This window comes from Mobula birostris, chromosome 2 (genome assembly GCF_030028105.1).
Source record: "Mobula birostris isolate sMobBir1 chromosome 2, sMobBir1.hap1, whole genome shotgun sequence".
Classification (NCBI taxonomy): Eukaryota; Metazoa; Chordata; class Chondrichthyes; order Myliobatiformes; family Myliobatidae; genus Mobula; species Mobula birostris.
The window spans coordinates 12,520,122-12,547,966 of NC_092371.1; the positions used below are offsets into that span (position 1 = coordinate 12,520,122).

At 44.7% G+C, this 27,845-nt stretch overlaps 2 protein-coding genes across 9 annotated transcripts in view; one reads left to right on the forward strand and one right to left on the reverse strand.

Moving 5' to 3' along the window:
- c2h1orf43 (chromosome 2 C1orf43 homolog) lies at positions 1–26,524 on the forward strand. Of its 5 annotated transcripts, XM_072283293.1 has the most exons (8): positions 420–757; positions 3,174–3,275; positions 4,899–5,016; positions 9,652–9,705; positions 11,871–12,037; positions 16,111–16,169; positions 16,933–17,151; positions 20,837–26,524. In XM_072283293.1, the coding sequence occupies exons 1-7, from the start codon at positions 695–697 to the stop codon at positions 17,126–17,128; spliced, it is 759 nt and encodes a 252-aa protein (XP_072139394.1). In that variant the 5' UTR covers positions 420–694; the 3' UTR covers positions 17,129–17,151; positions 20,837–26,524. The 5 variants fall into 5 exon arrangements, with proteins under 5 accessions (XP_072139404.1, XP_072139394.1, XP_072139384.1 ...); XM_072283303.1 differs by lacking the exon at positions 420–757 and adding an exon at positions 1–406 and having other exon boundaries at positions 16,933–26,524; XM_072283283.1 differs by having other exon boundaries at positions 16,933–26,524.
- The window catches only part of LOC140212444 (tuftelin-like), a 29,363-nt gene continuing 27,515 nt past the window's right edge, over positions 25,998–27,845 (reverse strand). For 2 of the 4 annotated variants that reach the window (XM_072283262.1, XM_072283253.1), the window contains exon 13: positions 26,002–27,089. In XM_072283262.1, coding sequence (XP_072139363.1) covers positions 27,026–27,089 — 64 coding nt within the window. In that variant the 3' untranslated portion in view covers positions 26,002–27,025. Of the gene's footprint in view, positions 27,090–27,845 lie in introns of all 4 variants that reach the window. The other 2 variants (XM_072283271.1, XM_072283243.1) reach the window with 2 other exon arrangements.

Consider the following 27,845-nt stretch of genomic DNA (forward strand, 5'->3'; position numbering starts at 1 on the left):
GCTATGCGGACGCCATTTTATTTGTTCCCCTTTCCCCTCAACTGTGGGACGCGTGTAAATGTAATCGAATGTGGCATTGCCGTAATTTAGGAGCCCTTCTTTTGGATGCGATTCGCTTATGCTTTTCATAAGCGCCGAATTCCTCACTCCGATCCCACAACAATAACTGATTAGTTCTGCCCCTTTCGTGACATTTCCCCTCTTGCCCCCTCAGACGTTTTCCCGCCAATCCCGTGGGTCCAGCGCCGAGAAATTTCCGACTTCTGCCGAAGATTCCCGAACCTTAAACCGTCGGCTAGCCCTTTCCTATCGCTGCCGAAGATTCCCGAAATTTCGGATTTTCATCCCCTTCTCGTTATCGATAGGAAGTCAAATTATATCTTTCACATAATGTGATTGCTTTCACGTGAGTTATTCTGTTTTAAGATAAATTAATCGATAACTTTAAAATTTCGATATACATATATATTACACTCGCCATGCGTCGGCTAACCGGAGATACCCGAGTCTTTCCGAGGATGGACGGTGGGCTGAAACCTCGCGAGAGTTTGTACCCTACCATCGCTCGAGTTTAAAGGATCCGAGGGCGGAGGCGGCGTCGTGCAGTCAACCGTTTAAATTGCACTCGAACGGCCCTAGGTGGAGGAGTGTTGCAACAAGCGGGACGGTGCTGCCTTTTCGGACCGGGACGATTATGATGAGTGCCAAGAGTCTGTCCGGGGTGAATGTGGTGCTGGTGATGGCCTACGGCAGCCTAGTGAGTGTCAGCGGGCTGCTAGTTACCGGTGGTTATCCCGGCTATTAGTTATGACAGGTTGGGAAATACTTGTGATGGGTATTAATTATTACTAGTTATCCTTGACCTTTTCTATTTATTCGTTTTGGCAAAATGAGGAAAATGACTGTATTGCAGATATTATTGCTCGTTATCCCCATCTTCTCTTATTCTAGATGACAAACTGGAGAGTGCCTGCAAGATGGGTGTTCGTTACTGTTAGATATTCGTGGTCTTGTCTAGAATCCGAAACGGGTTTAATATCACTGGCGTATGTCGTGTACTAGCAATACATAAATTGTAATAAGTAATGTATGAAAATGAATATGCAGTGCATAAAAGGGGGGGAGGGGCACCTAATACTGAGGAGGTGTTCATGAGTTCACTGTTAATTTAGAAATCTGATAGCAGAGGGGAAGAAGCTGTTCCTGAAAATGTTGAATGTATGCTTCAGGCTCCTGTATCTCCTCCTTTATGGTCCTGGGTGACACTGGATTCTGTATGGCAAACCAGGAAGCCTCTAAGAAGGGCGTTAGTTATTGGTAGTGACACCTTATCTTTCCAATTCTGTCTGAAAGACTGGGGGAATACCTATAGGTTGGGTGTTTGTTTTTACTGGTTACTCCTTACCCTGTATCCTCTATATAAATGGGATAGAAGACTGTCATCAGAATCAGGTTTAGTTTCACTGGGTGCTCTGATTTCACTAATCTTCTCTGTTTATAATATATAACAAACTGAGAATGCCTATAAGATGGGTGTTAGTTATGGGTGGTTACCCCTACTGGGGCATAGACTACCAACAGCAGCTTGCCAGAGTCATGTGTCTGGCCCAGTCTCTCATATTGTCCCCAGGTGTTGCCCATCTTCTCAGATTGGATGGGAGGGGTAATTGAAAATGCTAAGGTCGTGCATGTGCAGTGCTCCTGATAAAAATCTCAGATGGGTGGAAAGGAGATTCCGATGATCCTCTCAGCAGTCCCCTCAATTCTTTATAGGGGCTCATTGTCTAGGACTTTTCTTTTTGGACCAAAGGAAGATGAGGGGAGACCTGATAGAGATGTACAAGATGATGAGGCATCGATCAAGTGGACAGCCAGAGACTTTTTCCTGGGGGGGGGGGGGGCGGGGGAGGCTGATGCGAGGGAGCATAACTTTCTAAGGTGACCGGAGGAAATTGTAGGAGGGACTGGCAGAGGTTTTTTTTTAAACAAAGAGTAGTGGTGTATGGAACACCCTACTGGGGATGGTGGTAGAGGCAGATACATTGGGGCCATTTAATGAGCACATGGATGAAAGAAAAATGGAGGATTGATTCCAAGGGAGGGAAGATTTGGATTGATCTTAGAGTAGGTTAAAGTGTCGGCACAACACTTGGGCTGAGGGGCCTGTTCTATGTTCTAAAATAAACCTAGCCTATCCAGTTTGTCCTGCAAGCACTCTCCATTGCAACAGCATCCTGTGGTGTGGCAATCAGAACTGCACATGTTGCTTCTCCAAGTGTGGTTAAACCAATGTTTTGTAAAGTTGCAATGTGACATCCCAATTCTCAGATTTGTTTCTTCGTAATTTTGCAGTAATTTTACTATAAATTATTGATGCTGAGCAGCCTGTGACTTGGTGCTCAAGGTCTTTTAACTCATTTATTGACAGGATCTTGCGTCCATTTGACATCCCTACGTGCCCTTGATTACTTGCAATGTTATTATAGAGACTGCAGACACTCTACTGGAGGAACTCAGTGGGTGGAGCAGCATCTGTGGGAGGAAAGGAATTGTAGACATCTCACATCAAGACCCTGCATCAAGTATGTGAAAGAGCCAGAGAGATTTTGAGGGACTTGATATAGGTCGCCAGCTGAAACATACATTTCTTTCCTCCTGCAGATGCTGCTTGACCTGCTGAGAACCCCCAACAGACTGTTGCTCTAGATTTTAGCATTTGTAATCTCTATTTCAGAGACCCACCCTGTGACTGTGTCTGGAATTGCCTTTGTGTTCAGAGTGGGATAGAAAGATTTGAGATTGAATGTGTTTTGACAATGGTCTGATAGTCCTGATGACGGAGGGGAAGAAGCTGTTCCTAAAATATTTGGTGTGGGTCTTCAGGCTCCTGTACCTCCTCCCTGATGGTAGCAATGAGAAGAACCTGGGTGGGGTGGATCTTTCATGGGATGCTGCCTTCCTGAAGCATTATCAAAAGCAGGGTGGGTTGTGCCTCTGATGGAGCTGGCTGAGTCTATAACCTTCTGCAGCCTCTTGCAATCCTGCACATTGGAACCTTGGTCTATGAGGTGCCCAGGGATCTCTGTACCTCCCAGGATTAGAACCAAGCTTATGGCATCATCCTTCATTTGGCATGTGTTTTCCTTCCTAATGTTGCTGTCTTTTATCCTCAGATATTTGTCCTCCTCTTCATCTTTGTCAAGCGCCAGATCATGAGGTTCGCCATGAAATCCCGGAGAGGCCCCCATGTCCCCATTGGGCACAACGCGCCCAAGGTTAGTATCTGACCAGTGCAGGGCAGGTGGCACATGGACTCCTGTCCACACTGCTGTGTAACCTGATAGTAAACTTCATGGGATGAGCAAGGCTAATTTCCTCAACACTGTTGGCATTGGTACACGGATCTTGCTCCCAGCAGCTCTGATGGGCAGGAGCCATTGTTGGCATGTTGAACAAGGGAATCCTGAAGTAGGCACTCTACTCCAAGCTGTGTTGTAGCAATCAATCAGTAAAAATCCTTCAGTAATGTTCCCAAGGCTCTGGGGTGCTCTCTTCCCACTGCTGCCATCGGGAAGTAGGTACAGCAGCCTTGGTCTCACACCACCAAGTTCAAGAACAATTATTACGCTGCAACCATCAGGCTCCTGAACCAGTGTGGATAACTTTACTCACTTCAACCCTGAACTGATTCCACAACCTACGGACTCTGTTTCAAGGACTCTACAGCTCATGGTCTCTGTATTATCAAGAACATGAGTTTGTCGTCTTTGGCACATTGTTTTTTTTTTTTGACGGTCTTTGTGGGTAGTTTCTGATTGATACAATTTCTTTGTTTTGCTGTGAATGCCTACAAGAAAATGATTCTTTGGGTAGTATACAGTGAAATTTGCATATTTTGATAATAAATTTACTTTGAACTTTAGTTGGTGATTAAGAATGGGGTTCAGCCATGATTTGAGGCTGAGTTTCATGGGGAGGCGGTCAGGAGAATGTTGGGATTCTGGAGAGAGTGACCCAGAGGGTTGGATGAGCTGAGGCAGAATTTTGACCCCAGGCCTTTAGAAGCCTTTTCATGCCCACCCCCTGGAATGGCTACCCTGTCACGTTTAATGATTGGACTGTGAAGTGGCATTAAGGTTTTGACAGGAGCTTCTTATAGTCGTCCTTCAGAAGAAGAGTAATGTTCTCTTATCCTTTCTGATTTAATTTTTGTATCTGTGTCCATTACATTTTAATAAGACCATAAACAGGAGCAGGTGGAGGTCATTTGACCCCTGAGCCTCCTGTACTATTCCATAATGTTGCGGCTGTTCCAGAGTTATCCCATGGCTACACTCTTCAGTTTGAGCCCTAGAGTCTTTCTCTCCTGAGATCTGCGTGTTTCAGCATTAAATATATTTGATGACTTGTTTCCACCATTTTGTTAGGTAGAGACTTCCAAAAAATCATTAAACTCCAAGGGAAGAAATTCTTCCTCACCTCCATCATAAGTGGGTGACCCCTTGAATCAAAGTGCTTGTTTCTGCACTGCTGCAAGTTTTATTTTTATGTTACTTATCTAGAGATGCATCAACGAGCCCAGTTACACTTGTGACCAATTAACCTACTAACCCATACATCTTGAACTGTGGGAGGAAACTGGATCACCCAGAGGAAACCCACAGGGTCACAAGGAGAATGTACAAACTCCTTACAGACAGTGGTGGGAATTGAACCCGTGTTGCTGGCATTGTAATAGTGTTACACTACTGTGCCACCCCCTTTCTGTATTTATGCCAATATGAAGAGTACTGCATTCCAAACTCGAACAGGCTGCATATTGCTAAAATGTGTCTACCGAGAGCAACGTGGTAACCTTGGGCTAACTTTGCTGCTCTTGTTTCCATGTGACTCAAAAGGACCTGAGAGAGGAGATAGACCGGAGACTCCTAAAGGTCCAGGATCTCGACTATGAGCCACAGCTACTTGATGAAGATGATGTGCGCTTGCTGCAGCTGCAGGACCCAAGAACCCAAGGTAGTCCACGGGGGAGACTACACGCAGGAATATAGAAGCATGAGGGAACCAAGAACCCAAGGTTGTCCAAGGGGGGCGGGGGAAGACTACTGGCAGGAATACAGAGGCATGAGGGACCTGATAAGCCAAGGTCATCCGTGGGGGGGGGGGGGGGGGGGGGGGATTACAGGTAGAAGTACAGAGGTATGAAGGACCGGAGAACCCAAGGTAGTCTGCAGTGGAGGTAACACACGGGAATAAAGAGGCACAAGAAACTGGTATCTGGATCAACCAATGATCTGCTCAAGGTACTAAGCTCCTGCCAGCAGAATGTTTGTTATGGGCACTAGTAATGCATTGCCTAAAACAGTACAAGGAGTGGAGGAGACCTGGAGCCACTTGACCACTACCTTGATCGAAGGAAGTTGGGAAGATGTTCCTAAACTCTAGGCTATCAGCTGAAGGCATGAGCACTGGTGGTGGATCCAGGCTATCCTGGCTGTGTAGGTTCGGGTTTGATTTGCCCACAGTAGTCAAAGTGTGGTAGTAGATGGAGCATATTCTACCTGGAGGTCGGTGACTGGTGGTGTTCCACAGGGATATGTTCTGGGACCCCTGCTCTTGGTGAATTTTATGAATGACATGGATGAGGAAGTGGATGGATGGGTTAGTAAGTTTACAGATGACATGGAGGTTGGTGATGCTGTGGATAGTATAGAAAGTTGATGTAGTTTACAACAGGACATTGATGGAATGCAGAGCTAGACTGAGAAGTGGCCAGAAGGAAGTTCAATCTAGGAAAGTGTGGAGATTGACTGTGGAAGGTTCAACTTCAAGGTGGAGTAAGGGTTAACGTCAGGATTCTTAGCGTAGAGGAACAGAGGGATCTTGGGATCCACGTCCACAGATCCCTTAAAGTTGCTGCACAAGGTGATAGGGTGCTGAAGAAGGCATGTGGTGTGTTGATCTTCGTTGGTCTGGAGATTGAGTTTAAGTGGCATGAAGTAATATTGCAGTTCTTTTAATCCTAGTTAGACCACACTTGGAGTATGGTGTTCAGTTCTGGTCGAGGAGGGAAAGGATAATTGGCTAAAAGATCAACACAATATCATGGGTCAAATGGCCTGTACTGTGCTGTACTTTATGTTCTGTTGTAGAGGATAACAGAGCTATCAGGAGGAGAATGCAGAGAGTGTGAGTTCTGCTGGAAGTTGCACAGATGTTGGGTTGCTGGGGGGGGAGGAAAGACCTGTGGTGGGAGAGCAAGCACAGTTGGGAATGATGGGACTGGCCAAAGTTAAGGCAACAGGACTGTTTTGCTTCTATAGGTTCTGTTCATTTTGTACAAACATCACTTGATGTTTGTAAGCTGCTTTTGTTTTTCTTTCCATCATTAATTTGGGTTTCAACTTGGAGCAAACACAGTGATACATGATTCACTCTATGTTCGCCCCTGAAACAGCAATCTGAACAGTGTACACTACAATGTCAACTTCTGACCCTAAGAACGTCATCACCGAGTCCTGGAAGTCAGGTCAGAACATGGCACATTGATTGCGTCTTGATGACGCTCAAGCAAAGCCACAATGAGCATAGCTGCAGCTCGAGCCCATGATAGAGCTGAAGCGGCAAGAATGAGAGCAGCGTATGCTAAGTGTGAAGCTAAAATGCTAATTGAGAAAGCTTATTTAGACATGGAAGAAAATTTATGTAGAAGCTGTATTGAGTGTGCTCAAGGAGGAGCATGAAGCTGAGGTTGCCTTAGCAGATGCAGAGGTGTCTGGAGCAGCAGCTGACTTAGACATGGTGGTCGTCTGTCTGGGAAGCTGACTGAAGAACCAACCATTGGTGCAAGACCACTAATATGACATGGTTGTTCAACAGAAGGTGAAGTCAAAGCAGCAGACAAAGATGGGAACCAGCTTCCGGGCACGTTTCACACCAAATTGTTCCCCAGTCCTCTTCCTGAACTTGTATCCTCTGCTTCAGATTCAAACCAAATCACCCAACTTGGAAACGTGGGTGTTCACCACTTAATAAGTGCAAACGAGTGCGTTAGTGTCTCGACTTTCAACAGAGCCAACTCACAACCCTCACTCGCTGCACCACAACGTTTGAGTTGCTGAGACTGGCCAGAGAAGCCCTGAGACAGTCAGTCCAAATGTGGACAAGACAGTCACCTGGAGAGTGGTGGAGAATCTGGCGAGGGTAGCAAGGAGAACTGGAGAAGCAGTAACAATATTGCAGAATGCAAATGGATACACTGAACCAACCTATTGACACGTCGGTAGAATTAGACCCAGATACAGCTGTAAATTTGGGCCAGCATCTTGGGTTCTACTGATTCTAGTGTACCCACAGCATGGAGCCAGCTGAGTATCCATCAGCTGTAGCTACCCCCTGGGCACTCTAGAGACATGTCCTGGAACATCAGAAGCTACTGGAAGCAGAGCTGGTGGATTTGTCCTGGATTCAATAGAAGGGGAGGTCTGCTTACCCCTGCCAACTCTCATTGACTGCGACCATATTTCCAACAACCGTGATGAACTCTCAACTCCTAAGGCAGTACATGGTCATTCAAACATCTTAAGAACACAGCTGACGGGATTTTCTCCTCTCCCCCCACCCCCACCCCCACTCGCCACAGACTCTTCTGCTGAGATTCTCCCATTGTTTGGCAGAGGCACCATTTGTGCACACAAAGATGTGTGCAAAGGAAGCATCACAAAGCAGGAGCCTCTTCCAATCCGAATTACTTCAGTGAACTCTGTCCCTTTCTTGACTCGGAGGGGCTACAGTGAGTTGGAGGACATATTAAGAGAGCACAATTCCCTTCAGAGGTACCTTGCCCAACTGTCGTTCTGAATGGGTACTACGTCATCGGTCTGCTCATCAGACATTATTGCGAGCATGTCATGAAGGATGACATTTTTGAAACGAGAGCTGTGCAGTAAGACTGTTTCAAGACCAGCCTCTAAGACTGTCCATTCTTTTGCCAAAGACGTAATGAAATGATCATTTGACTTTTAGCTTCAGTAGTTAAATTTGACATTGTGAATGTCTGGCAGGGAGTGTTCTGCCTTTAGAGGCATTGTTTATTTTGTATGCAGTTCCTGGTTCATTTTGTACAAGCGTCACTTTCTGTTGGTAAGCTGTTTTTTACATTTCCTACATGGGTTTATTTGGATTTTGATTTGGAACCATACACGGTAGAAAGATGTACATCTCCATCTACTCTTTATCTGGTGGCTTTGAAACAGCAATATCTGAAAGTCTGAAGCTTTCTCAATATTGGTAACCATTTAGTACATGTACTTTGAAGGAAGTATTCTGTTTATCATTCATCACTATGAAGCTATTGTCGCACCACGAGTTCATTCTCATCCATGGCATGGCTATAGAATGTTGCATGTTTCTATTACCTTGTTTAACCCGATCGTGAGAATAATCAATAATATTGGTATATTCAGGCGCATGACTATTCTGTATTGAATCTAATGCATGGTTTACTTAACTTTCTGCAGTTTCACAGAGTTTTCTCATTTAAACTCTGAAGAAAGCTTAGACTCGGGTGACTATTTGAGAAGGTGTTTAACTCCCTGTCTAGCTTTGTACACAATGCAGTGCAAGGGCAGTAGAAGGACAGCTCAAGTTTTACTAGGATTAGATAGTATGAGCTACAAGGAGAACTTGAGTTCCTTTCTCTGGTGTTTCAGAAATGGAGGGGAGACCTGATGTGTTTATATAATTACACAATGCACAGCTGAGGTAGACATTCAGAACCTCTGGATAAATGTCCAGTACTAGAGGATGTGTATTTAAAGTGAGATGAAGTTTAAAGAAATAATTCCATCTCTGTGCAAAAGGGATGTCCTTGCACTCTGAGGCTGTGCTCTGGTCTTAGACTCTACCACTACTGGAAACATCATCTCTGTCTCCTCTACCTAGGCTTTTCAGTATTCAGTAGGTTTTCTTTGAGTGAGTACTGCTCCAGAGCCTTCAAACACTCCTCATGTTAACTCTTTCATTCCTGTGAATAACCTCTGGACCCTGTCCAATGTCAGCACATCCATCCTTGGATATTGGGCCTAAAACTACTCAATACTGCAAATGTATTCTCTCCAATGCCTTATAAAGCCAGGGCATTACATCTTCCTTGCTTTTATAGTCTAAACTTCTCAAAATATATGCTAACTTTGATTTGCCTCCCTTTCTACTATCCCCCAAAGACAGGTGGATTTGTGCATTTATTGGACCAGTATAACTTGTCCCCAAGGTATTGGTCAGTGTTAGAATCAAGAGGAATTCAAGGAAATGTGGAATTCAGTGGTGCAATTCACTGTTTCAATGTGGATATGACAAATAAAGGTGATCTTTAAATGTGAAGAGAATAGTGCATGGCTATTCAAATTGCTTCTGAAAGGTCAGCACAGACTCGGTGGGCTGAAGAGCCAGTTTCCATTCCTGTCCAGAGATATGTAATAATGAGGTGTTCCTTCACAGCTCCCTTACTGAATAGCACACCTGTTTCTGTACTGTGATACAGTGTTATCCAGAGGCAAATTATCTCCAAAGATGAGAAGCTGTTAATTGCTGAGGGATATCTGAAAGAACGTGGCTGCAACGACTGACACTCCTCTCCATTACTGTCCGCAGGTCGCTATAACTACTTGTACAGGATGAAGGCTCTGGATGCCATCCGGCACATTGGTGAGTGCAGGCAAAGGTTGTATTTCTAGGCAGGACCCTCTTTACTAGAAGATGCTTCAAAGATTATAAGATTTCACAATGCAGTTGCTGTTGTCAAGTGGAAACAGCACTGACTGTGTGTACATAATAATAATAAAAAAAAGCACAGGAGCCTGCAGATGCTGGAAATCCAGAGCAACACAGGCAAAATGCTGGAGGAACTCAGCAGGTCAGGCAGCATCTTTGGAGAAGAATAAACAGTCAACGTTTCAGAATCTGGCAAAAGGTCTTGGCTGGAAACATTAACTGTTTATTTCTCAAAATAGATGCTGCCTGGCCTGCAGATTTCCTCCAGTGTTTTGAGGGTTGCTCTACCAAGAATTTAAGCAGCTTGTGTTTTCTATTTCTGATTTCCAACCTTTAACATCTGAAATTTCAACCAGTTGGTCATGATCCTCCAAGTGTAATCCTGCTGAATCCTATTTTGAAGCCTTGTTTTATTTTTAATTTTTGTATTTGAAAATTACTTTGACCGTTTTGTCATCATCCCTCGACTGGCTAGGCATACAGCATTACACACAAAATGCTGGAGGAACTCTGGATATCAGGCAGCATCTATGGAGAGGAATAAACGTTTAATGTTTCAGGCTGAAACCCTTTATCAGGACTAGAAAGGAAGAGGGACAGGGGCTAAAAATAGGTGTGGGGGTGGTGCACTAGCTGGCATGTGACAAGTAAACCCAGGTGAGGGGGTAGATGAGTGGGTGGGAGTGTGTGGATGAAGTGAGAATCTGGGAGGTGATAGGGGAAAGAGGTAAAGTGCTGAAGAAGGAATCTGACATTGGAGCATGGAGAAAGGGAAGGAGGAGGGAAACCACAAAGAAGTGAAGAGAAGGCATGAGAGGGGAACCAGAATGGGGAATAGAAAAAGGTAGAAGAAAAGGGAAGAGAGAGAGAGTTTACGGGAACTTAGAGAAACCAATGTTCGTGCTATCAGGTTGGTGGCTACCCAGACAGGATATGAGGTGTTGCTCCTCCAACCTGAGTGTGTCCTCATCGTGGCCGTAGAGGAGGCCATGAATTGACACTGACTGGGGGAACTTGCCTTATTCAGTTGACGGAGTGAAACAGTCCCCCATTCTATGTTGGGTCTCACCAATGTAGAGGAGGCTACACCAAGAGCACCATTGTGTATAGCAAGATCACACAAAACTGTTGATCATGAGCAGGCTGCTTGTCTCTTACACTGGGCAGGAGAATATGCATCTGATGTGATAGTAAGTCACAATCAATACAAAATTGAGGATCTGAATGGCCTTTCATTTCTACAGCTGAGGAATAAATGGAATAGCAGGCGGAACAGCCATGCTCCTGTTCAATTACTTCTGACGGGCCCACTTTAATGTCTCTTCTAAAGGAAAAGTGGTTTTCTGCTTGTTCTGCACCTTTGTGTAGGTCTCATGTCTGTGGAGTCTTGGGACTGGGGGGTAGATTTGAGTTGTGCCTTTCAAGAGTGAGGTTAGGAGGGAATTCTACCTGTAGAGAGTGGAGGGGAATTTGGGTGAGTACCTTATACCTTGACAATCAAGATCTATCAACCTCTGCCTTAAATATACATAAAGACCTGGCTTCAACAGCTGCCTGTGGCAACAAGTTCCCCAGATTCACCACTCTAGCTAGAAATTCCCAAGGCAAGTGCAGTAAGGGGACTGCATTGCTTTGGAAACTGCTGGCACCCCACTTTCTTTCCCCCCCAGTCTTTTGGTCTCGTCAGGTCAGCAAGCACTGCTTGACTGGCTGAGTCTCTTGAAATGAGATTGGGGTTGATTTGAGGAAAGAAGTGGGATAGTGGGGGCAGTCTAGAGTGGGGCTGGTATGGAGAGATTTCTCAGGGAGCAGAGGCATTGGCCTTTGCCCCTACGGTGCAGTGATATAGTGCGGAATGGGCCCTTCCAGCCCAACCCACCAATTTAACATTAGCGTAATCACAGGACCAATTAACCTACTAACCCATACGTCTGTAGGCTGTGGGAGGAAACCCATGCATTCATGATGTGAACATACAAACTGCTTACAGGGGACACTGCAATTGAACTCCAAATTCCAGTGCCCGAGCTGCAGTAGCGTTGCGCTTACTGGTACGCTACTGTGGTCTTACTGAAGATTCTGCCGTTTTCCCCACGCAGATATTCCACTCAGCCAAGGCTCCGATCACGGCAAACGTTTGACAGGAAGGAGTTTCCGTACCTTCCTGCTGGAGCTGCGAGAAGGCAACTCGCCCTACCGAGGGGTCCGCAAGAACCTCATCGACAAGCTGATAGATGGCTATGAAGCGGCACGATATGGGACAGCGGTAAGTAGGTTTGAAGGGATTATTAATGGGCTGAATGGTAGCACATTGTGTCGTGCCTGGACTTTCAGTCTCAGTTATGATGTTAAACCTCCAAGAGGACCACGATCTTGTCATGGTTTAGAGACTTGCATGTCTCAATGGCCCAGAGAGCTATGTTGGCTGGAGTCAGGGCTTTAAGCTTTGGCTCTCGGTAAGGTAACCCATGCCAAACAGGTCAAAGGGTAGAGGTCAGACTATGAGTGACCCACCAGTTCTCCAGTGCTAACAACCCTGTCTGGTTAAACAAAATTGTTACGGAAACAGCAACAAAAAAATCCTTTTCTGTCTGAGCGCAACGGTATTCTTGAGTCTCCACCCGGACTTAATTGACTGACTGCGTGATGAAGGAAGCTCAAAACACCACCAGAGATGGAAGACCTTCATTGCTGCCCTAAATGCCAGCGGCATAATGGACGGTAAGTAAGGAAGGTGTTAAAGACAGGCAGAGTTTATTGGGGAATGTAAGCATTATAATTAAGGGAAACAATGTTGTTTAAATGGAGACTTCAGTACAGTACAAAGGGATTTGGGTGTCTGTACATAAAATACAAACAGTTAGTACATAGCTACTAATGCATTGGAAGGTAAGTAGACCATCAGTCATTGCTGTGATGGAGTGCGCCAGTGTGGATTGACTTCTTACAATCACATTGCACAGAAACAGGCCATTCGGCCCATTTGGTCTCTACTGACCAAGTTATAGCAATTTGTCAGCGTTTGGCTCAGAATCTAAGCTTTTTCCAATCCAGGTAGCTCCAACTGTCTTTTAGAAGTTAATATTGTACTTGCCTCAACCTTTATCTCTGGCAGCATACCACATACCACCCTTTTGTGTGTTTTTTAAATTGCCCTTCAGGTTCTTATTAAGTTCTTCCCATCTCACCTTAATCCTGTGCCCTCTAATTCTTGATTCTACCTATCACCTCCCAGCTTCTCACTTCATTTCTTCCCCCCCCCCCCCCCCCCCAAACCTGGCTTCGTCTATCACCTTTCAGCTTATATTCCTTGCCCTCTCCTGACCTTTTTGTTTTTGCTTCTTCCCCCTTCCTTGCCAGTCCTGATGAAGGTTCTCAGGCCGAAGTGTTGACTGTTTATTTTCCACAGACGCTGCCTGACCTGAGTTCCTCCAGCATTCTGTACAATGTGATACTATTGAGAAACAGACTAAGTGCAGTCAACCTCTTTAAGATCACCACTCTGTCTCCTGTGCTCTGCTGCATTTGATGATACTGATCCAGAGGTTCTTTGGAAATCAAGAATGAAGCATAAAACTTGGTGGTTACAACCATTTAATGAGGTGGTCATGAGAAAGAAAATAACACTAACCAACTCTAAGGAAGAGGGAAAAATGAACAAGAATGAAGAAATCATAGTCATATTATACAAACTGGACAGATAGCATGGTAGAGTAGTGGTCAGCACTACACTTTACAGTACCAGTGACCTGGGTTCAGTTCCCATCGCTGTCAGGAGGAGTTTGTATGTTCTCCCCATGAGCACGTGGGTTTCCTCCGGGTGCTTAGGTTTCCTCCCACATTCTGGTTAGGTCAATTATCCCGTGATTAGGCGAGGATAAAGTTGGAGATTGCTGGGGGCACAGGTCAGAGGGCAGGAGGGGCCTGTTCTACGCTGCATCTCAATAAGTAATAATGAGACATTCCACTGTAAGGAGTAACCTAAGAAATAGTTAGGTCAGCAGTATGACAACAGCTGCAGAGAATCAGCTACAGTACAATTACTGGAAATTCACTGAACAATTTCACACAGGTGATTATAAAAAATATAAGCAAGCATAAGAAAGTTTTTTAAAAATACCACTTTTACACTCCAGCAAATCTTTTTTTTTTTTTTTTTTTGCCGTGTGCCTGCGTGCGTGCGTCCGTAATGTCTTTTTTCATGGCTTTTACAAGGCGCGAAGTGAGAGAGAGACTGTGTGGCACGCCTCTCCTCACACAGACATTTTCGCAGTATTTTTCCCTTTGTTTTATGAGGTTGAGTTGCGATCTCGACACTCAACCTGGCACGGGTGGAAAGTGTACTCGGGAGCAGACCCGACAGGTTTCGAACCCGGGAACCTCCTCTCCCAGGTCCAGCGCCGATGTCATTGTGCCACCAGCCGGCCCCATACGCTCTAACAAATATAACATCACCTCTCAACTCGTTTGCTCCGAGGAATAAAGTTCAGCCTATCCAACCTCTCCTTATAATTTGGCGGCAAATCATTCCTGCGCTGTTTCCAGATTAATAATATTCTTTCTATATAGCAAGGTGATAAAACTCAACACAATAAGTCATAGAACACTACAGTACATTTGGCCCATCTAGTCCATGCTGAACTACTATTCTGCCCAGTCCTGTTGACCTACACCTGGACCATACCCCTGCACTTAACCAAACTTATTTTAAAAGTTGCAATTGAACATGCATCTTCTGCTGGCAGCTCGTTCCACACTTACACTGCCCTCTGAGTGAAGAGGTTTGTCCTCATGTTCCCCTTAAACCAAATATAGAGGAATGTCCATTTAAAATAGAGGAGGAATTCCTTTAACCAGATGATGGCGAATCGGTGGAATTCATTGCCACAGACGGCGGGGAGGCCAAGTCATTGAGTATATTTAAAACAGAGGTTAAGGGGTTCTTGGCTAGTAGTTACAGGGAGAATGTTGACGGGTAATAAATTAGCCCTGATAGAATGGTGCAATAGATGGGCCAAGAGGCCTCATTCTGCTGCTGTCTTATGCCTTACAAATCAAAAAACTATTAACCTCCACTTTAAATATACCCAATTACAACCCCCCCCCCCAATCTGTGACAATGAATTACACAGATTAACCACTAACTACAGAACTTCCTCATCCCTGTTCTAAAGGGAGGTCTTTCACTGTCCTAGACTGCCTACTACTGCAAACTTTCTCTACATGTCCACTCCATGTAGGCCTTTCAATATTTGCTAGGCTTCAATGAGGAACCACCCCCCCCCCCCCCCCATTCTGCTAAACTCTAGAGCAGGGGTCCCCAACCTTTTTTGCACCGCGGACTGGTTTAATATTGACAATATTCTTGCGGACTGGCGGGGGGGTGGGGGTGCGGGGGGTGTTCAAGTAGGGTTAAACTCACCTCAACATGTCTTTTACAGTTAGGGTTGCCAACTTTCTTAAGGGACAGAAGTAGCGGTCAAATCCTGGGACACTTTACCCCTGGAAAGACTACCATGACCATGAAGCCTTGCGCGGGCACCTATGTGCGCATGCGCGTACGTGCCGAATTTTTTCCCTACTTATCGGTTTTGCCTTCATTTTCCCAACTACTGTACATACATTATTTTTACTTTATATAGGCTGTGTATTTATCATATCATTCCTGCTTTTACTATATGTTAGTGTTATTTATTTTCGGTTATATGTGTTATTTGGTGTGATTTGTTAGGTTATTTTTTGCTCTGGGAACGCTCAAATTTTTTCCATATAAATTAATGGTAATTGCTGCTTCGCTTCACACCATTTCAGCACGAAAGGTTTCATAGGAACACTGTACCTTAGCAGGGGAGATATGGGACAAACCAATATATGGGATGTCCCAGCATATATGGGACAGTTGGCAACCCTATGTTCAAGTTCAACAGTGCATGGCAGGGAATGAGGAAAGGTGCAGCTAACTCATATCATTTCCTCAGGGCCCGGTAGTACATGCTTTGCGGCCCGGTGGTTGGGAACCGCTGCTGTAGAGAGTACAGAGCAATCAAACACTCATATCTTTGCCCTTTCATACCTGAGATCATTATTTTAATCCATCTCTGCACCTTCTCCAAAGCCAACACATTCTATCTTAGATATGGAGCCTAAGACTGCTCACAGTATTCCAATTGTGATGTGATCAATGCCTTATAAAGCCTCAACATTAAATCTTTGCTTTTATATTCCGGTCCCCTCTAATGAGTACTGACATTGCATTTGCCTTTTGCATTCTCCTAGACATTGAAAGAGCTAGCAAGTGTTCATGTATCTGATTTTTCCCCCCCCCCCCCCCCGTTGCAGGCCTTTGGGAAAGCAGAGTATCAGAAGTACCAGCATGCAGTGAACGAGCTGGCCTCCATGTGAGTATGTGTGGATTCCCTCTAATCTCTACAACCACTGACACTTTCTCTACCCCTTTGTGTTAATTTGTGAACGTTGTGTATTCGATGCTGCTGCAAGTTTTTCATTGCACCTATCTAATAGTGGCCACTGAGTGTATCTTTGTGGTCTTCTGTTGCTGTACCCCATCCGCTTCAAGCTTCAACATGTGCGTGCAGCCACTCTTCTGCACACCACTGTTGTAACGCATGGTTATTTGAGTTACTGTCAGCTTGAACCAGCCAAGCCATTCTCCTTTGACCTCTCTAATTAACAAAGGTGTTTTCACTGTAGAGCTGCCACTGTTTTTTTTTTGGGGTTTTTGAACTATTCTGTGTAAACTGTAAAGACTGTTGTAGATGAAAATCCCAGGGGATCAGCAGTTTCTGAGATGGTCAAACCACCCCGTCTAGCACCATGGTCAAAGTCACTCAGATCACATTTCTGATGTTTGGACTGAAGAATAACTGAACCTCTTGACCATGTCTGCATGCTCTGATGCATTGAGTTGCTGCCACATGATTGGATATTTGCATTAACGAGCATTTGTACCTACTAGAGTTGCCAGTGAGTACATGTACTTGTGCATAAAATAGTGAACTGGACTTTGGGTAACATACACAAAATGCTGGAGGAGCTCAGCAAGACAGGCAGTTTCTGTGGCTCTCCCCAGCACCCCTGTGGTGGCGGGTGGTTTGGGGTGGTCTTGATTTGGCCCTGGCTAACCTGTGTTCCCTCCAACAGCCTGCAAGCCCGGGGTGCACGGAGCCAGGCCCAGCACCAGAATGCGGCCAAGGATTTGACCCCTGCTCCTGAGGCCTCCTTGCCAAGCACCATCCAGGTCACTTACCTCCCGTCCAACAAGAGCAAGAGACCCAAGCATTTTCTCGAGCTGAAGAGCTTCAAGGACAACTACAATACACTGGAGAGCACGCTGTGATGATCCTGCAGCCTGCATCCGAGGTGACCCACTGCCCGAGAAATGTAGGGATACGGAGATTTTGCCGGGGTCATGTGTTTTGTTAGCCAGTGCATCCTGAAGGAGACCTTCCAAGCTGCAAGCTCTCTGATTCTGGCACAGTCCACACTGGTGGAGATGAGTCTGTCACTGTATAACACTGGGGTACAGTACCCATGGAGATTGGTCTGTCACTGTATAACCCTGGGCACTGGGGTACAGTACTGGTGGGGTGGGTCTGTCACTGTATAACACTGGGATACAGTACTTGGGATGTGTCTGTCACCATATAACATGGGTACAGTACTGGTGGGGATGGGCCTGTCACTGTATAATGGGTACAGTACCCATGGAGATGGGTCTGTCACTGTATAACATGGGTACAGTACCTGTGGGGATGGTTCTGTCACTGTATAACACCAGGGTACAGTACTGGTGGGGATGGGTCTGTCACTGTATAACACTGGGATACAGTACCTGTGGGGATGGGTCTGTCACTGTATAACATGGGTACAGTACTGGTGGGGATGGATCTGTCACTGTATAACATGGGTACAGTACTGGTGGGGACAGGTCTGTCACTATAACACTGGGATACAGTACCTGTGGGGAATGGGTCTGTCACTGTATAGCACTGGGGTACACTATTGGTGGGGATGGTTCTGTCACTGTATAACACTGGGGTACAGTACCTGTGGGGATGGGCCTGTCACTGTATAACATGGGTACAGTACCCAAGGAGATGGGTCTGTCACTGTATAACAGTGGGATACAGTACCTGTGGGGATGGGTCTGTCTCTATAACACTGGGGTATGGTATTGGTGGGGATGGGCCTGTCACTGTATAACATGGGTAGCGTACCAGTGGGGACAAGTCTGTCACTGTATAACACCGGGATACGGTGCTGGTGGGGATGGAGCTGATGCTGAAGACTACTGGTGATTTATAGACACTTGGTTTCGACGTCCCTGTCTCAGTAAAGCTCTAGGCCTCAACATCTCCACTGCCTCCTGGATGGCACTCCATGAAATCCAGCTCTCCAGAATGAGTGTCTGGTGTCCTCAGCTGTTACTTTCCTGTGGTCCGCTCTCGTGCTGTGTAAATGGAAGTGACTGCGTTAACATAAAAGTGGGTGGGTCCTGGGCATGTTTGTCCAGGTGAAAGTCACACTGCCTCTTCTGCACAGACTGTTTAGTGCAGCCCTCTTGCTGACAGACTAACTCGCCTGCTTTAAATAAAGACGCCAGGTGTGAACAAGGCAAAGTGTTCACCTGCTTTTAGTTCCCAGTCTCGGTGACGGGATGAGGGACATGGGGAATGTGGTGGCCTGAAGTTCCTTTTTCTGTGTTGTGTGACTCTATTCAGTGGGAACGCCCTCACCACGGTTCAGTAGGATGTCTCGCCCTGACTTCTGGAGGAAATAAATACTGGCCTTCCTAGAGATTCTCAGATACTGAGAATTCCCATCCACATTCTTGCAGCAACACAAAGCGCTGGAGGAATTTGGTGGGTTAGTGGGGGGAAACGGTCAGTCAAAGCTTCAGGTCAAGGCCCTACATGTTTCTCTCCCCCTCCCCCTCCCCCCACCCAACCATAGAACAAGCTGGGGTTCAGCTCTGAATTTGTAGGCACTGTTCCCAGCTAAGTTAAGCAGGGACCCATGCAGTTTCACAATACTGCAGTCCCTCCTCCATGTCTGAAACTGCGCAGAGAGAGTTAGAAATTGGCCTTTGTTGATCACTGTCCGGTCACCCTGCTATAGTGAGAGGAGAATGTATTGTCCTTTGACTAGAAGTACAGGTTACCTTGCAACCCATCTCCAAGGTCCAGTTCCTCAGGTAGTGGATTTGGTCTTACACCTGCGTTGAATTTTGGTTAAACTAACAGAGCTGGTCTTTCTACACACACCCCTCGAGAGAATTTACAAAGGGCAATACCACAACCCATTCTTGAAGGGTGTACAGGTAAGCTTTGGGAAAGTGAAGCTGTTGAGGGGAGAGGTAGAGAACGTATTTCCATTTGGACGAGAGATCTAAAAGGGAGCCTATATTGGTTTATTGTCATGTACGGAGATCCAGTGAGAAGCTTTTACATGCTATCAGGCTGATCGTAAGTATCTTGAAGTACTAAAAAGAAAATCGCAATGCAGAATATAGTGTTGTAGGCAGTGCAAATAAACAAAGTGGAAAGGCCACAACAAAGTAGATTAGGATTAACTCGATGGAATTAATCTTTTAATGAATGAGAGTGTCGATAACAGCGGGATAGAAGCTGTCCTTGATCCTGGTGGTATGAGCTTTCAAGCCTTTGAACCTTCTGCCTCATGGGAGAAGAAAAGTAAACGTCTGGAGTAGGAGGGGGTTCTTGATTATGTTTCCTGAGGCAGTGGGAAATGCAGAGGGAGTTAAACTGAGGAGAGACAGGTTTTCCTGATGGACTAGGCTGTGTCCACAGAAATTTCTTGCAGTCTTGGGCAAAGCAGTGGACGTACCAAGCCATGGTGCATCCAAGTAGGATCTGTTCAAATTGGTGAAGGTCATCAGGGCTCTGCCAGATTTAATGAATCCTATGTCCTGAAGGGACATATGGAACTCACCCAAATGATTGGTGGGGGGGGGGGGGGGGTGGAGAGCTGGGAAAAGTCAAGGGACTTTGAGCATATGAGAGCCTGCTTCTGTGCTAAACAGTTTGTGGTATTGCTAAACCACATACCTTTTGAGGAAAATCCTCCATTATTTGATTTTCTTTATTTTAAAAAAAAAAGGGGACTTTGTAACATTTTTGATGGAATGTGATGGGTGTTAGAGAAGTATAGGAACAAAAGATCAGCCAACATGAACACTTCTAATTTCTAGCTGGTATTAGATTCCATAATACTGCTAGACATCAAGGCTCTGCAGGGAGTTTGTGTGGAGCACTGCCATCTAGTGGTCATATCAATCAACAGCCTTGTTGACCATGGAATTCAAGCTTAATTTGTTCCATGTGCACAGTTGGTGGTTTTAGTTATGGCTAGTGGAGACCTGAATGTCTTTGACACTGGCTAGAAGATGTTGGTTATGAATTCTGTGTCTCTATAAGTCCTCATTCTTTTTAGAGGATACAGACTGCCCTATTATTCTTGGAATCAGCTGCTCTTGGGCAAGTACATCCACCTTTGTTTCTCCGGGAACAGATTCCTCACCGCCCTTTTTATCCCCTCACTCATATCTAGAAATGGGAAACCTGAGGTGAACTTCAATGCTGTTTGGTGTTTCCTGTAGGGAGCTTTACCATCCTGCCTTAAAGCTATCTGCCATTCTCTGCATCAGATCTGAATCCTAGCATTCCCTCTCTGGTAGTGCAGTCACTCGAGTTGAGTGTAATGGTCTCCAAGGGATTCTCTGAGGGGTGGGGTTGTGTCCTCAGATGGCTGTAGAGGTCAGTCTGGAACTACATATTCTGGTGTAGTGTAGACACGAGTAAGTGGTGGCTGTGGTTGGGCCTTGAGGTTGTTCAGTCTCTCCTTTTGCTACTTCAGTTCTTTGCAACACAGCAGAGGTTGCTCTCATGTAGCACAGCTCCCGCTTGAATAGATTTCCTCCAGATGTATCTATTGAGTACAATATCTTTGCACTTTTGAGATATAATGTTGAATTTCTACAGGCAGATTTTGATGTTATCTTTAAAACGTTTCCTTTGCTCACCAGGGGCTCACTGACCTTCAACAAGGGAGTAAAGGATCTGGGGAGATGTGAGCTAAGCATCTGGATGACATGACCTATCCATTGGAGTTTGTGTTGCTTTATCATGGTGAAGATGCTGTTCATCTTGGCCTCCTTCAGTACGTCACTGTGTCCTCAAAATTTTTCGTGGAGATCTTTAGTGATGGTATTTTCCAGGGCTTTCAGGTATCCATGATTCAGCTCCATACAGTAATGTAAGAAGGACCTATAGACCAAAAATTTGGACCTGTAGATCAGTCTTCGAAGACTCTTCCTTAACCTTGCATAGGCTGCACTACCACTACTCAGGCAGTGGTTGATCTCTGATTCAAGGTCTGCTTTTGATGAGAGAATACTGCCAAGGTAATGAAAGTAGTCTACATTTTCAAGGGTGATATCACCGCCTTTTATGGAGAGCTGGTTGGGCAGTGGCTGATATAGCACCTGTGTCTATTTTTGTATTCAAAACAAAACATTGGGCTCTACCTGCCTTGGCAAAGATATTCAAGATACCTTGGAGGTCTTCTTCAGAATGTGCTGCGATGGCATTTTTCATCTGCATACTGAAGTTCCATGATAATGGTGATGCTGAGCTTGTTTTGGCCTAGGACCGGTTGAGGTTGAAAAGTCTGGGATCCACTGTGACTAAACTTGGCCAATAAGGTGAAGGGTGGCAGCAATAAAGATGGCAAATAATGTGGACACAATGATACACCCCTGTTTGACTCCTGTCTTGACAGAAAGGAATTTGAATTCAGCACATCTAATGCTGAATTGGTTGGTTGCCCATCCTGTTGGATGTGGTTTTCATTGATTCTACTGTGTTTCTTGTAGTTGCTGTGAATGCCCGCAAGAAAACAAACCTCAGGTGACATACAGTACTGTGCAAAAATCTTAGGCACATGTTTTTTTAAAAAAAAAATGTAAAACGAGTAAGCTTTCAAAATGAAAAGTTTCTAAATATCAAAAAAAATTACTAGAAAGGGCAGCAAAGTTTTTTTAAAAAAAAAAAAAAAAAAATGAATCAAATTAATATTTGGTGTGTCCACCATTTGCCTTTAACCTGCATCAGTTCCATTGGGTACACTGTTGTGCAGTTCTATAAGAAAATCAGCTGGTTGGTTGTTCCAAGCATCTTTCTGCAGAATTTGGCTGTCTTGCTTCTGTCCCTCTAGACAGCCTCGATGATGCTGAGATCAGGGCTCTGTGGAGGCTATCCCATCTGTTGCAGGACTCTTATTCTTCTGGAAATAATTCGGAAAATGTGGAGCTCGGGTGGTAGGTGGTTGGGTTGAGTTGTTCTCCGATCCTGGCAATTTACTTGCAAACGTTTCATCACCATACGAAGAGACTTCAGTGCACTGTGGATTGTGGTGCATCCTCCGAATGCTTGACCATTATTTACTTATATCATCTGATTGGTCATTACAGAATTGGAATGTGGGGAGGAAATCTTGTAGCTGATTGGTTGTGTGGCGAATTTTGTGTGTTGCGTAGCATTTTGCCTGCTTTGATTCATAATAGGACTGAGGTCAACATGTCTGCTTACAGAATTGTTTACGAAAACCACGCTTCTAGGAATTCTCTAACATACTGTGTGTTTGCTTGCACCGTGACTTTTACTGATGCCCAGTTGAATTTGTGCCCCTCTCGATCTTCATGATTAGAGACAGGGAGAGTTGGTTGTGCCAACTTACAGCCAGTTGGTGTTCATGGACCCTTGTCAATAGTTTTCTCCCAGTTTGACCGACGCAATATTTGCTGCCATCCTTGCATTGGATTTTGTGGACTGCATTGGTTCGCTCTTTTAATCTGAAAAGTACTCTCCCCAATGTTGCTGGTGGCTTATGGGCAACTGAAATGCTATATTCTTGGAGCAGTTTATTTCCGAGATATTTCAAATGTGTGTTCTTTTCGCTGAATATCGTTCTTTACAACCTTGGTCGTGTATTTGAGGTTATTGTCCTGCTGCAGACTGAAGTTGGGACTGACCTCCCTGATGGTAGTGCGTGATGGATAAGAATCTGCTTATAATTCTCAGCATCGAGAATTCTAATAACTCTGACCAGATCACGAACTCCATTTGCAGAAATGCAGCTCCAAACCTGCAGGGAACCTTGCCATGTTTCACTCTTGGCTGTAAACATTCATCCATGTAGAGTTCTCCAGCTCTCCGACGTCCTGTGTCCTGTTTGAGCCAAAAATTTAAAATTTTGACTTGGTCAGTCCAGAGCACCTGCTGCCATTGTTCAGCACCCCAGTCCTTGTGTTTTTTGTGCCTAGGTGAGTCTCTTGGCTTTGTTTCCACTTCAGAGGAATGGCTTTTTGGTAGCAACTCTGCCTTCCATGAAGGCCACTTCTGACAAGCCTGCACTGGTCTGTAGAATGGTGTACTTGGGTTCCAGTGGTTTCTGTGAGCTTAGAGCTGATAGCAGTGCTGGACTTCTTGCAATTTAGATTGGAGGTCAGTTTGATGTATCTCTCATCTGCTGTATTCAGTTTCCATGGCTGACTACATTTCTGGTCCTCTTCCTTGCCCACTTCTTTGTGCTTCTTCGGAAGAGCTTGGACACACATCTTGAAACTCCGCCGTGAAGTTTCTGCTTGGGGGTGACCTTGTTGATGCAAGATGATCATTTTGTGTCTTGCTCCTGTGCCCACTCTTCCCATGGTGTAAGAATTGATGATTTGGTTAAACTGTCACATCTACCACACCCTCACCTTTTACCTTTTAGTTTGGTTGTCCTTCACCCAGTTTGATTCCTTCTACATTCATTTTTGTTTTAGTTAATCAGGTTAGTTCATTCAACTCATTATGTTATTGATCATTAGCACCTGTTTGCACTGGGCTACATATCTACAAACTAATCAAGCTTTTATTTGAAAAGTGGTCTATTACTTAATACACACAAAATGCTGGAAGAACTCAGCAGGCCAGGCAGCCTCTATGGAAAAGAGTGAACAGTTGACGTTTTGGGCCAAGACCCTTTATCAGGACTTAAGAATCTGCAGATTTTTCTCCTGTTTGCTATTACTTAATGTTACTTTCTTTAATGAAATACAAATATTTGTCTTAACATTTAATTTTTTGTAATGTAGATGTTTGGAAATCTAAAATTTGCTCTTTTTGACTGACACATTAATGCAGAAGACAAAAAATAAACATCTAGAACAATTTATATTTAAGAAAAATCTTGGGTACGGTACTTATGACTTCTGCACAGAACTGTATATGTACTTTGATAAACTTTTATTGAACTGTGGGTACTGTATGCCACCATACAGTAGGCTCAGTATTTGTAAGTGCTTGTCAGGACAGCCATGCACCAGGGAGCTTGGCAGTCTACTGTATCAAATGCCTTTGTTAAATTTATGAAAGCCAAGTACAAGGGTTGCTGGTGACATTTTTCCTGTAATTGGCATGCTGTGAAGATCATGTCTACAGTGGCACCTCTAGATGGGTAGAAACCACACTGATTCTGGGAGGAGTACTATGGAAAGTGGAAGGATTCAGTTGACAATTATGTGTGCAAGCACTTTGCCTGTTGTTGACAGTAGGGAGATGTCTCTGTTATTGCTACAATCTGTTTAGGATATGTTTACTATTTGAGCATCCCTGAGCTCTGAGAGTAATTGTTCCTATTCCCAGACCTGCAGGAGCAAGGCATGCATGTGGTGCAGGAGTACTTGTTCTCCCTTGAGGATCTCTGTAGGGACCAGAGGCTTGTTGCTTTTCGGCTCCTGATGGCATCATGATCTCTTTCAAACTGGGTGGTTCTCTCTCTCTTCTCTGCCTCTTTCCCCCCCCCCCCCCATGTCTTCTCCCTAAGGTCACTGGAGGCTTTGATTAGCAGTGCTTTTGCGGTTAAGAAGTTCTTGAAAGTACTCTCTCCATCGATCTTTAATATCCTCCTGATACTTATGGCACACATTCCTGTGGATTAAACCTCCTGCACTCAAAGAATGGGAAGAACTTGCTAAAAGGGCGGAAGGACATCAACGGTCAACTCCCTCTTTCCAGTGCTGTGGGGGCACTTCTACCACACAGGGACTGCAACACTTCCAGGCTGTTGCTCATCTCTGACTGCTTGGAGCCATTAGGATTCGGTGCCAGGCCTTCTTCCTGAGAGGGCAGTGTGATGGGTTTGAGCAGCTATCAAAAGAAGTTCTAAGATAGCTGTGGTCATGTCAGGGTTTAGAACAGAACAATACAGCCCAGTACACATCCTTTGGCCCACAATGTTGTGCTGAATTTTTAATCTACTCTAAGATCAATCTAACCCTTCCCTCCCACATCCATCAACCTACATTTTTCTTTCATCCATGTGCCTATCTAAGAGTCACACCCTACTGTATCTGCCTCTACCACCACCTGGGACAGGGCATTCCTGGCAAGTTTAGTTTTGTATCTGGACTGATCTCATAGTGACTTTCCACTAATACCTGAAAACCCCTGTCAGCCATTATCCAGAACTTTCTGTCACAATGACTTCCCGTGGTTTGTCCAACAAAGTGCTAAGACTAACGTGGAGTGTTTTTTCTCAGAAGAGTCGTTGGTCAGATTTATTGTTTTCTCCTTTGCTAAAGGCGTGCTGCCGATTTGTGCCAATGCTCAATATTTTACAACAATTTGTCTATCATCAGGGTCAAACTATAGTTACTCTGCTGCTTGCTTCCTTCCTTCGAGGTGGAGCTGCTTTACAGACTGCAGTCCTATGCTGCCATGCGTGTAGACAAAACCCAAAAGTTTTACCAAAACAGAAAATGCTGCAAGAACTCAGCAAGTCAGGCAGCATTTTTGGAGGGGAATAAACAGTCAACATTTTGAGAGGGGTTGAGGAGAGAGGACCCTCCATCAATCTGTATGATACTGAACTGTCAACCTTCTCTTTACAGTTGTAAATTTGAACTAAGACTGTGGGCAACCTGGAAAATGTATTTAAGCAAAATGCTCAAAACAAAATGTACAAAAATAGTCCAATATGGTAAATTCTGTAAATAAATAGTAATTGACTGGTATTTAGTGAAACGTTACTACTTGTTGTGATTGCATATACCGTTCTCCAGAAAGGGTGTCTCTTCTCTTCTCTTTCCACCCCCCCCCCCCCCCCCCAATCTCAGTAAAGAAACAAGGTTGGTGGTTAAATCCAAAACTTTATGTGGCAAAAGTCAGCACAGATTCTGGGAAGAGGAGGCTTCTCCTCCTCACATTCCACAGGAGGGAGATATGGGTATTTATTTATTGAGATACAATGTGGAACAGACCCTTCCAGCCCTTAGACCCACGCTGCCGAGCAACCCCTGATTTAATCCTAGCCTTATCACAGGGCAGTTTACAATGACCAATTCACCTATTAACCTGTATGTCTTTGGACAGTGAGAGGAAACTGGACCACCTGGAGAAAACCCATGTACTCCACAGGGTCCTTCATGAGGTTGGAACAGAACTCTGAACTCCAACACCCCAAGCTGTAATAGTATCATGTTAATTGCTATGTTACTGTGGTGCCCTTCAACCAGAAACATGGAGGTTGGTTACCAATACCAACTGTTGCTGTCTGGGAGCTGCAGTGTTGATCCATGCTGTTTGGGTTTAAGCACTGAATTTCACAGTAGTATGGAACTTCTAACCAATGTGGAGTGTGACCCAATACAGTATTAGGTTAAGGCCAACTCACTGTTTCTAATTTGTTTTTCTTTAAAATAAAGTTTATTCACAAACTCATATTTAAGTGTTTACAAAATTCATTTTTTTAAAATTAAAATGACCTCATCCCTATCCATCATAAACCCCAGCCCCTGAGGTCCCATAAGGCCACCAGAGAGCCAGCAGACACTAAGTGCTCCTCCTCCAGCAACACCAGGGATGAATGTATCTTCAGAACAAGGGCAGCCATTCAGGCTCAGGAGGAAATCCTCTGTCTGGCTCTTCTCTCTCTCACTCTGCACTGGATGCCCAAAGATCAGGCAACACTTGGAGTTGCTCCTTCAACCACGCTGCCCTGAGAATGTGAGGGAACTGTGTTGAAGGAGCTTCATTGGGTGTTGAACCAGTGCCATTTGCTAAAGTCTGCCTCCTCCAGATGACATGCTTGATTCAGGAGCTGTGGCTTTCCACCAATCTCAACTTGCAGCCAGAGGTTCCTCGTGGTTGTCTGAGAGCTGAGAAGAATATCACTGCCTTTCCAACACCCGCATCAACGCTCTGGGTTTCTTTGGTTCCAGGATAAGTCTATTACTAAGAGAAGGAAAAATGGCTTGAGTCACAAGAGGTTTTATAGAAAACAATTAATGGTAATGGAGTTCAACCTGCAAAACCGAAGTGAATCACTGTGGATTTGACCCAACACTGAAATGATTCCCCAACCTATGGACTCACTTTCAAGAAATCTCCAGTACATGTTCTTGATATTTATGTTTTTCTTACTTTTTATTTGCACAGCTTGTTGTCTATTGTACATTGGTTGTTTGTCTGTCCTTGTGCATTTTTTTCATTGGTTCTACTGAGTTTCTTTGTATTTACTGTGAATGCCCAGAAGAAAATTAATTTCAGGGTAGAAAATGGGTATTGTAGTTTGATAATAAATTTACTTTGAACTTTGAAGACAGTACAGGGTTAACATCAGGACTCTTGGCAGTGTGGAGGATTAGAGGTCTGTGTCCATAGATCCCTCAAAGTTGCTGTACAAGTTAATGGGGTGGTTAATAAAGCATATGGTGTGTTACCCTTCATTACTCAGGGGAGTGAGTCCAAGAACTGCAAGGTAATGTTGCAGCTCTATAAAACCCTGGTTAGATCACACTTGGGAGTATTGTGCTCAGTTCTGGTGGCCTCATCATGGGAAGGATGTGGAAGCTTTAGAGAAGGTGCAGAGGAGATTTACTATTACGGCCTGGATTAGAAAGCATGTCTTATGAGGATAGAATGAGCGAGCTAGGACTTTTCTCTTGGGAGCAAAGGAGGATGAGAGGCATTGATCACGTGGATATGCAG

What these genes read in the sequence shown, in the direction of transcription:
- c2h1orf43 (XM_072283283.1), top strand. Translation starts at nt 695, where the DNA reads ATGATGAGTGCCAAGAGTCTGTCCGGGGTGAATGTGGTGCTGGTGATG. An exon ending in TTGGGCACAACGCGCCCAAG is followed by an intron (nt 3,276 to 4,898) that starts GTTAGTATCTGA and finishes GTGACTCAAAAG; the next exon opens with GACCTGAGAGAGGAGATAGA. An exon ending in GCAGGACCCAAGAACCCAAG is followed by an intron (nt 5,017 to 9,651) that starts GTAGTCCACGGG and finishes TACTGTCCGCAG; the next exon opens with GTCGCTATAACTACTTGTAC.